Source organism: Salminus brasiliensis, chromosome 5 (assembly GCF_030463535.1).
Source record: "Salminus brasiliensis chromosome 5, fSalBra1.hap2, whole genome shotgun sequence".
Taxonomy (NCBI): Eukaryota; Metazoa; Chordata; class Actinopteri; order Characiformes; family Bryconidae; genus Salminus; species Salminus brasiliensis.
The window spans coordinates 2,073,084-2,083,611 of NC_132882.1; the positions used below are offsets into that span (position 1 = coordinate 2,073,084).

The 10,528-nt window shown below is 43.6% G+C and overlaps 1 protein-coding gene across 1 annotated transcript; it reads left to right on the forward strand.

Moving 5' to 3' along the window:
* Window positions 1–404: 404 nt before the first annotated feature.
* On the forward strand, window positions 405–10,146 carry LOC140555816 (von Willebrand factor A domain-containing protein 7-like). The gene is made up of 11 exons (XM_072679135.1): window positions 405–596; window positions 1,328–1,600; window positions 2,658–2,751; window positions 2,836–2,961; window positions 3,710–3,896; window positions 4,405–4,577; window positions 4,739–4,854; window positions 7,403–7,519; window positions 8,351–8,566; window positions 9,130–9,477; window positions 9,772–10,146. The coding sequence occupies exons 1-11, from the start codon at window positions 405–407 to the stop codon at window positions 10,144–10,146; spliced, it is 2,217 nt and encodes a 738-aa protein (XP_072535236.1).
* The last annotated feature ends 382 nt before the right edge of the window (window positions 10,147–10,528 follow it).

Consider the following 10,528-nt stretch of genomic DNA (forward strand, 5'->3'; position numbering starts at 1 on the left):
GAGCAGTGCAAGAGCCCTGCAAATTGACCTCCATCAGGCCACTATTATCAATGTTTCTGCTCAAACTGTCATAAACAGACACCAGGATGGTGGTATGAGGGCCCAACATCCACAAGTGTATGGACTACAGGTCCATAATAATATCCAACATATTATATGTATATATAATATAATATAATATCTATATTATGGACTACAGGTTTAGAATGGGATGTCTTAAAAGCTCCTGCAGGTGTAATGTGAAGGTGTCCCAATACTTTTGTCCATGTAGTGTACTTTAGATATGAACTTAGATGTGTACTTAAAAAGAGAATTCAATTGTTAATTACAATGAAAATCAACCGTCATCTAAGATTTCACAATATTCGCATTGAGACCAATTGTCTTTTCCAGGTGCTCGAATCATGTTCCTGAGCCTCACCTTCAGCATGTTTCTTCTGCTTTCCCTCACTGCTCAGATGAGGATTCAGGCTTTTAAAATATTAAATTCGGATTCCTCCAGCACCCATCAGAACATCACCCTCAGCGCCATTCTTCAGAAATCAGCAGAGGTGTGTCAGAAGGTTGTTTCAAAGCAGGGAGGAAAATTCATTCAGGTAAGACCTGATTAGGACAAAGAGCAGCGCTTACCTCTGCATGCTGAACTCAACTAGCAGAACACGGTCAGCCCCAGAGCTCAGAACATAAAGCCAGGAGTCCTTCTGGAAAATAGCGGTGAAAATACTGCTGGCCAAATCCGGTTTAAAGGAAAAGAACTATGACCCACCTCTGAGTTTAGGTTAATAGTAATACACACAGCTTTGAAATTTTGCATGTTTGTGTGAATACCTATGGAATGTTCTTATGGAAATTCATGAGTGGACTGGACTGGCTCTGTGTGATCCTGCATAATTCATTTATCATATTTCAGAAGTAAATCATGATTGATGAGGAATGCTGTAATCAGTCTTAGACCAAACACAGCTCCAGGACACATCTTAAATAACATTGTTTTCATAAACATAAGGGATGTCAGGAATGAGGAAAGCAAACCACAAAGCATGAAACTTCTATTCAACCAAACCTGAAAGCAGTTATAATGGTGAATGAACTGACAGAACAAGCCCTGGATCTGCCTGTATATCTGGGTCTTTTACTTTCACTCTTCTCTTAGTCTGAGCTTTGCTTCTGACTGTGCTGGTATTTTCTAGATCAACTAGTCGCTGTTTCTAATTATCGCTGCAATTTTAACATTCTTGTTGTTTCTTTTCTTGAAATCTGCATCTGTAAAGTATCCACAGTGAACATCACCAAAATACAGTGTTTCCTGATTTTTTTGTTTCCATAGCCAAAATCACTCACTGTAGAGTCTGTGGCGGAAGCTTGCCTCTCTCCTGCCTCAGCCTCAACGCTAAAATCTGCCTTTACTGAAATAAAATACAGGAATGTGTGGGTGGATATCTGGCACTTTAACAATCCAGAGTACCATTTTGATGATGAGAGGTTCGAGGAAGGGCGCAACCTCATCGCCCTGGGAGTGTCTTTGGTGAAGGCCAGCCTCAAACTGAAGGACTACGAGTATGCAAGGCATCGACTGGGTGAGATATTCCACACTCTACAGGTAACAGCATGATCACCATGACCTTCATTTAAAACACAAACACCATATTAAATATGCACTGGCCACATAATGAGAAACACCTATGTTCTAGCTCTACTTGACTGGTGTATAGTTACAGACTCCACCTGTTGCTCTACAGTATACCACTGTTGTCCACATGTCCAGATATTTACATTTACATTTGTGGCATTTAGCTGACGCTCTTCTCCAGAGGGACTTACAATGTTACTCGTATTACAGATGTGGGCCAATGTAGTGTTAGGAGTCTTGCCCAAGGACTCTTATTGGTGTAGCGCAGCACAGTCACCCAGACTGGGAATCAAACCCCAGTCTCCCACATGGTGCAATATCTTATTGGTAGATAGTGGTGTTATCTGTTGCGCCACACCAACCACATTTAAATGGTTGACTTGGTCGTATTCATGTTCGTACAAATATTTGTTCATGTTTGCTGAACAGGCGCCAGAGGACAAAAAGACAGGGCAGCCCATTGAAAAAAGGACAAAAAAAGGTAGCATGAGTTAAGGAGTACGTTCAGTGTAAGGCCAGCTGAGGCCAGGAGGCAGAGCAAGGCAGAGGGCAGAGGTGAGGGCAGGAGGACCGATATATCAGGCAGAGGAAAAGAGAACACGCAAAAAGGGTGAGGATAAAAATCAAGGTTAGAGTCACCCTGAATTGGGAATAGCACTCACTAGCCATGTCTGCTCGTGGAATGAAACAAAGAAGCCAAAATTCATAACAACAAATGAATGTGAAATACGTTCATAGAACAAAGACCAAGACTTCTACAAATTCAATCAGATTAAACACAGATATAGATTGGAGACAGATGGTTCTGCTGCTTAGCCAATCAGATTAAACAGAGGTATCAATTGAGAAGAGAAGGTTCTTGCTGTTAAATTATGCAGAAAATGTAATTAATTGAATTTCCTTGTGTGTGTTCTTCCTGATTGGCTGGGAGGAAGGACTAGTGCTAAAAAATGCTACAAATTTGCTTTAAACATTGTGTTTCATTCTGTCCTACTTGACTGACGCTGCTTTCATGCTGGTTTTAAAGGATTTTTACAGTCACAGTAACTGGATCGAGCTGGGGAACAGATCTCCATACGCAAACCTCATCAATCCAAACCTGCCTCTTGAAAACCTTGCAGGTAAAAATGTGGTGTTTTGTGGAGAGTGGGTTATTTCTTACCAATATCCATGAATGCCAATGAAACATCTCATCTTTGGTTCAGACAAGAACACGCCGACGTGCAGGAGCTGCGGTGACAACTGCATGGGCAACATCCTGGACACGATCCTGAAACAAAAGAAACTGACCACTGGATATTTCAGTTTGTTCAGCAATTACAAACCTCCTGGTACAGAACTATTTTTTCATATGGCATCTCACTGCAAAGTATATGCTCAAAAACTCACCACTGGGAATCCTGTAGTGTGTTATTGCTAAGTTAGAGTCTCTTTCAGTACTTTCAGTAATATGTTATTGGATAAAACTGGTCCCACCCACTGGAAATAGTTAAAAGCGTGATTGGCTGATTCTTCTGTCAGTTCCTAATGGAGTTTTTGGCTGATCTGATGGCCTTCAGTTCCTCCAAAGGCCTGACCAGTGGGAGAGCTTGTTTAGTTCTACCCAGATACCAAAGAGAATCTTGATTGGACAGTTTTCAGTCTCACATATTTAACCTATTTTTGGCAACTATTTGGCAACTAAATGTGATCTTATAGAGATAAGCATCAAGCTACTGATGAGACTACTGACTAGGCTTTTACTGAAGTCCTAGAAGGCCCCAAGGGTTCCCCTGTGGAAATAAGCAGTACAACACAGTAATCCAATAAACTGATTGTAAAACTATATCATGAAACAAAGAATCCAAAACTCATAACTAATGAAAGTGAAATACGTTCATAGGACAAAGATCAAGACTTCTAAAAGTTCAATCAGATTAAACACAGATATAGACTGGTGAGAGATGGTTCTGCTACTCAGCCAATCAGATTAAACAGAGGTATAAATTGAGGAGAAAAGGCTCTTGCTGTTAAATTATGCAGAAAATGTAGTGAATCGAATTTCCTTGTGTGTGTTCTTCTGACTGACTAAATCAACAGGGAAGTGCAGTCATGGAGGAACTTTAGACATGACAAGCCGCGTGGAGCCCAAAGGAGGCATCAACAAAGATGACACAGAGGCCTCCCATGGCTACCTCCACCTAGCGGCAGCAGACGTGGCCACAGCTGCCTCCAAGGACCTGCTGGAGGACATCAGGAGGTCAACAACTGACACTGAGTTCCTCAGGTAGCAGAGGAAGTGTTGAGGAACAGCAGTCATGAGTGTTTCACACACTTTCGAGGCTAATGTACACTATATGTCCAAAACTTCGTGGACATCCCATCATGAACCTATTGGCACCATGCTGCCTAATGCCAGGCGTGGGCTAGAGGGGTATAAAGCCCCCCCAGCATTGAGGAGCTGTGGAGCAGTGGAAGAGCTGTGTTCTCTGGAATGATGGTGGTGGAGCTCCATCTAGTACTTTTGGGATGAGTTGAGGATCCAACATCCTGACCTCACTAACACTCTTGTCGCTGAATGCAATTAAATCCGTCAGAGCAAAATACTCACTTTTTACTGGTAGATTTGTGAATTCTGATTTCTAATAATGTGTGTGTGTACTCCCAGTATACTCACTTTGTAATGTGTAAAAATACAGCATATATGAGTGAGTGTGTGTGTGTGTGTGTGTGTGTATTAAAAGTGTGTTTAAAAGCTTCTTCACAATCCGTTCATCTTCTTCTTCATCTGCCAGACTGATGGGAATCTCATCCTATTCCTTTGTGCTCTGTATCGTGATTGACACCTCAGCGAGCATGGCTGATGAAATCACTGAAGTCAAGCGTATCACCTCTGTCATCATCGACAGTAGGCGGGGCACTGCAGATGAACCCTCCATCTATATCCTGGTTCCCTTTAATGACCCAGGTGGGCTGGTTTACATGTGGTGCTTCTGTCTGTTTTCTATCAGTGATACAGTGATGTAGAGTTTGTGATTGTAGTCTTTCTGTATTCTGATGTTTTGTGGTCTGTGGTCTACAGTTCTGTTTTTATTTCCATTCATATCATCAATCATGATTCACTTACAGGTTTTGGACCTGTGAAGAAAACGACAGACCTTAATGAGTTTAAACGTCTAGTCAACGCTCTTTCAGCTGGTGGAGGAGGAGGAGATGATGCTGAAATGAGTCTCTCTGGACTTTGGGTATGGACACATAATTCATAATGAGAGAAAGGAGTGCAGGTTTAAGTGTAAATCCTACTAAAACAGGATTAGGAATTTTCTGTTTCACAAATTTGCTTGATTATGTGCTATACGTATATAAATATAGGTATTTAAATATACATATAAGGACTTAGGACCAGTGAATTTGTGTTTGATTCATGTGTTTCACCTGGGACTGGGAGCATTTAAGGAGCTGGCTAATGGCTTCTCTGTGCTGTGAATTGTTTCGCCACGTGTCGGTGGCATGTTCATGTTGGCAAGCGTTCTGATCTGGTTTGAGAGATATTGTAGTCTGGTTCTAGAGACAAGCGTGTTACGTCGCTTCCTGCTTATGCTCCTTGGTGACCCCAGCTCACAAGGCAGTCACGGCGTACTCAGGTTGGGCTTGCCTCGTTATCTAGTCAGGCAGCTGGCTCTCCAGCTACCCCTTTTGTTTTCACAGAGCACAGCTCTGGTTCTCAGTTCTAGTCTCCCCTGTATCCAAAGCTAGACTCTTAACCTTGTTTTGTACACCCTTTGATCTCATCTCTGCGAGTGTTCATTCCATCTTGTCTGGCCATACACACCATGACAGAATTCACAGCCGACGAACAGCGAGGATGAAAGCCCTGAATCAGGCTGTTCGCGCCCAAGGACAGGTCTTGGGGCAGCAGCACCTCACTCTGCAGAGTGTGTCTGAGTCAGTTGGTCACCTGACACAGCAACAGGCTGACCAACAGCAGCAGGTCACCCAACTAGTGGCTGGCATTCAGGGGCTCACGAAGCTGGTAGTTTCGTTGGAGCCCACTAGTTCTCCCAGCCTAGTCACCACGTCCCATAGTCTGTATCCAGTGGGCAAACCGGATGCGTATTCTGGTGATCCAGAGCTTTGTGAGGGGTTCCTGCTTCAGTGCTCGGTGTTCTTTAGCAATCAACCGGCCGGCACTGACCAGGCAAAGAACGCCACCACTGTACTCTAGAGCTGTGGACACGTGTTCTCTGGAGTGACGAATCACGCTTCTGATGGTCTGGGTTTGCCGGTTGCCAGGAGAATGGTAATTGTCTGACTGCATTGTGGTAAGTGTAAAGTTTGGATGTTTTTCAGGAGTTGGGTTCGGCCCCTTAGTTCCAGTGACAGGAACTCTTAATGCTTCAGCAGGCAGAGAGATTTTGGTCAGTTTCATTCTCCCAACTTTGCAGGAACAGTTTGGGACGGACCCGTCCTGTTCCAACATTACTGCGCACCAGTGCACAAAGAAGCAAGGTCCATAATGACATGGATGAGCAAGTTTGGTGTAGAAGACCTTGACTGGCCTGCACAGAGCCCTGACCTCAACCTGATAGAACAGCTTTGGGATGAATTAGAGCAGAGACTGTGAGCCAGGCCTTCTCGTCCAACATCAGTGTCTGACCTCACAAATGCACTTCTGGAGGAAGGGTCAAACATTCCCATAAACACTAAACTCCTAAACCTTGTGGAAAAACTTCCCAGAAGAGTTTAAGCTGTTATAGCTGCACATTGTGGCCCAACATCATATTAAACCATATGGATTAAGAATGGGGGGTCACTAAAGTCATATGCGTATGAAGGCAGGTGAGCAAATACTTTTGCAGTATAGTTATAGCGCTAATACGTCACTAGAGAGACCTAAGGGAGGATGTTGGGGCCAAACTTGGTAAGATGATTTGTTTGTGTTAAATAAAGGTTATAGTGTTAACACTGGCAGCACTAGTATATATAAATGAAAATTATTGACACTCCTGCACATCTTTCAGAAAATGCACAACTTCTCCCAGAACATTGATGCAGTAACGAATAGTTTGGTATTCACATGTTAATTTAACACAAACAAGCAGAGAATGAGGGTGAAATCTGATACAATTCCACACAGAACTCCAGAAATGGACTGGACAAAATGATTAGCACCCTTAACTAAATATTTGGTATCACATCCTTTATAAACAACTGAAATCAGTCACTTCCTGTAATCATGGCTGATGTTTCTTACATCTCTCTACTGGAATTCCGGAGCTCTTTTCTTTTGCCAGCTGCTCCAGGTCTCTCAGATCTGAAGGGTGCCTCCTTACTGGCCACATCAGAACTCTTCAACGCTTTGTCTTAAGTATGAAGTATGTTTTGGGTCATTGTCCTGCTGAAAGACCCATGGCATCTGACAGAGGCTCAGGTTTCTGACACTGGGTCCTACACTGCATTCCAAAATTCTTTCATCCTCCTATGCACTCAATGTCAAGGCCCATATTATCTTTAAACCTCCATCATGTTTGACTGTGTTGTTTTCGAAGGAAACATTTAATTTATTTGTAAATGGTTCAAACTCTATTTTGGTCTCACCTGTCCACAAGCTGTCAAGCTATTCTCCTAGAAGGAGAAACATATACATATGATGTTATATGATTTGTCAGGAACTGGAACTCTGAACCAGAACCCCCTAATGTAAATGTTTCCATACCATGAGACCGCAGACAATATATATATACATACATACCTTCAGACTCTTTCCTCAATATCTGCCTGTCTTTCGCCCAGCTCGCTCTTGCAGGGGCACCGGCGGCGTCAGAGATCTTCCTCTTCACTGATGCCGAACCGAAAGACGTTGATATGAAGAGCACAGTGCTGGCGCTGATCGAGAGTACCAAGTCCACGGCAAGTATTTCATCAATATCTGAGCAATCAGTCAGGTCAGTCGTTAAATGTCAGAGGGAAAATTATACAGGAGACCTGGAGGGGGCCGTAGGAGGGCAACAACCCAGCAGCAGGCCTGCTACCTCCGTCTTTGTGCAAGGAGGACATCCATGTTTCTGCCTAAGCTGTCAGAAATAGACACCATGATGGTGGTATGAGGGCCTGACATCCACAAGTGGGGCTTGTGCTTATAGGACAACACCGTGCAGGGAAATTGGTATTTGCCAGAGAGCACCAAGATTGGCAGATTCGCCATTGGCGCCCGGTGCTCTTCACGGATGAGAGCAGGTTCACACTGAGCATGTGGAGAACATTCTGCCCCCTGCAACATCCTCCAGCATGACAGGCACATGGAAGGCTCATACAGGCACGTGGAAGGCTCATACAGGCACGTGGAGCCCTCACACACTGCTAATTTGATTTTCCACTTTTACTTTGAGTATGATTCCAAATCCAGAACTCCAAGGGCTAATAATTTTGATTTCAATTTCATTTATTGAGATCTAGGCTGTTATGTTAGTGTTCCCTTTATTTTTTGGGCAGTGTATATGATGTTCAAAGCTGAGAAATCAAGTAGAAGATACTTTTATATTATGTTGCATTATTGCATTATTGTTGACATCAAAACCCCCAGCAATACAGAATATAAATGTAACCCAGTAGAACCCAGTCTCTCAGACCAGATTAAACCCCAAACTAGAAGAGAATCTCCCAACAGTAAATCACCACTGACATCTCAGAGGCTTGATCTTCTTTGTGTATCACACTGTGTTTCATTTGTTTGTCAAACAGGTGAACTTTTTGCTGACCAATCCTCTGACCAACATGACTTGCAGCTTCTCAAACTCTGTGAACCAGCTGTACGAGGATTTAGCCCTGGCCTCGGGTGGACAGGCCATCAAGGTTCCCAAAGAACAGCTGGCCAATACCACCAGCCTCATTACTAACTCCACCATCTCTGGACTGGTAAACACACTGCTTGACCTGAACACTCTCCAGAACTGTTTAGTAGGATGGTTCTGAATTCTGTTCTGAGGTGTGTAGAGTATTTACTCTTCAGCAGGACTCTGATTGGCTGCCATTCCTGCTGTTCAATCTCCTTTTCTCCTAATATCGTGATCTTTACTGATGTTACTGCATTCAGAAGCGCTCAGTTCTAGATAAACTCCCCCAGTCAGAGCTGGAGTTCTACAGTGGAGGTGAAGTGAAGCAGACGTCTGAAGCTCTAATAAAAGCTCCTCACAGAAAGTTCTTCACCTAATGGTGATGAAGACGCTGTCTGATGCCTGAGACACTGTTCTACCAGAGTTCTGAGAAGAGTTCGGCTCTAGAACCTGCTTTTAAAATCATATGTCATTAAAGTTTTACCACCATCATCATTCAACATAAAGCTTAATAGACATGTGTAGGTTCACTGGTGGGTTTGCATAGGAAATAAAATGGCTATATCTCTTTCCATTGACTACCACTGTAAGTCAGTTATATAATAAACCACCAAACCCACTGAAAGACTTTGTTAAAACATTGACTGTGCAGGAATATTGAAGATTAGTGGGATTCCCCTTAAGCAGACAGTACAGGGTAATCAAACAGCCCTCAGCATCTCAAATCTAAAACCATCTGACAGCGCTCTTCTCTTCTTCTACCTGATGACAGCTGGAAATGTCACTCTGCTGGTCTCCTTGCTTGGCTCTGAGTCAGGGGTGCTAAAAGAACTGACCCTGGTTGAAGCATCAGGCTCCGGGGTCTACAAAGGCATCCTGGAGGACGTGGGCAGTGGAGACTATCTGGTGACAGTGACCACAGTGCCCAAGGGAGATTTTTACGTATGCTTCAATGGACAGTTCAACTCCTCCTCCACCTCAGCTTTTCAGAGACAGTCCTCCACCCGATACAGAGCGTCCAACATCACCGTCACCGTGAGTCCTTCACACCAAACACACAACATTTCATTCCCATTTGAAAGAAGGGAATGAAAAGATTCATATAAGGGCAAAAGTATTGGGACACCTGCTCGTTCATTGTTTCTGCTGAAATCAAGGCTATTAAAAAGAGTATTTCCTGTTTTTGTTGGAGTTACTGTCTCTACTGTCCCTAAGTATGTAGAGTATTTTAACACTGAGGTCTAGTTCAAACCCATTCTGTCATTTCCCTTCTTCTGACTCTGTTCCTGAAGATCCACCTAAAGAGCTGTTCTCCATTCTCCTCCTCAGGCTGTGAGAAACGGCACGTGGGTTGCTGGACAGACTTTCAGACTTCTTTTCAACGTGACGACAAGGAACAACCTGAGTAACTACACCATTACTGTCAGGAATAGCGGCCAGTACAACATGACGTTCCCCAGCTCCCTGACAGCAGGGGGCGATGGCGTGGCCAGTGGCACGGTGGAGCTCAGCGCCCCGGCTAATACTACGTCCGGCATAGGGGTCATCCTCACCATCGAGGCGGCACAGCCGGGGACAAATGACACCAACTACGCTTTCCTGAGGCTTGCTGTGTCCAGGGCAGTGGCGCCCCCTGCTGGCCTGGCTCTCAGTCTGTGGCTCAGTGCTCTAACTGTCCTCATCAGTCTCCTCAGCCACCAGTAGAGTTTTATTGGGTGGAGAGTCTCTGTCTGAGTCTCATCATTACAGTAAGAGGAGAGAACTGTCCTCTGACTTACTTTGAGGGATGTGAGTCAGGTGACTGGTCTTTATTTTAGCGTAAGAATCATCACAGTAGTGTTTATAGGGTTTTTCACTGGGATCAAAATTTCAGGATGAGTGGACCAATAGAAATGCTTCAAAATATGTGGAACAAAAATCTCTTTACATGGAATTACATTGAACCCCCTTTTTCTTGTAATAGCAGGTGGTGTACTTTTTAGTCTAAATCTTACTCTTGAAATTATCTTAAATATTGATTATCAGAATCACTAAACTGAGCTGAATAATAAACACCATAATAAACAACTACACAATATGTTTAGAA

Bases quoted from the DNA above. Each gene is read 5' to 3' on its own strand.
- LOC140555816 (XM_072679135.1), top strand. From the start codon at position 405: ATGTTCCTGAGCCTCACCTTCAGCATGTTTCTTCTGCTTTCCCTCACT. The intron at 597-1,327 runs GTAAGACCTGAT...TTGTTTCCATAG, and splicing joins AGGGAGGAAAATTCATTCAG to CCAAAATCACTCACTGTAGA. The intron at 2,962-3,709 runs GTACAGAACTAT...CTAAATCAACAG, and splicing joins CAGCAATTACAAACCTCCTG to GGAAGTGCAGTCATGGAGGA.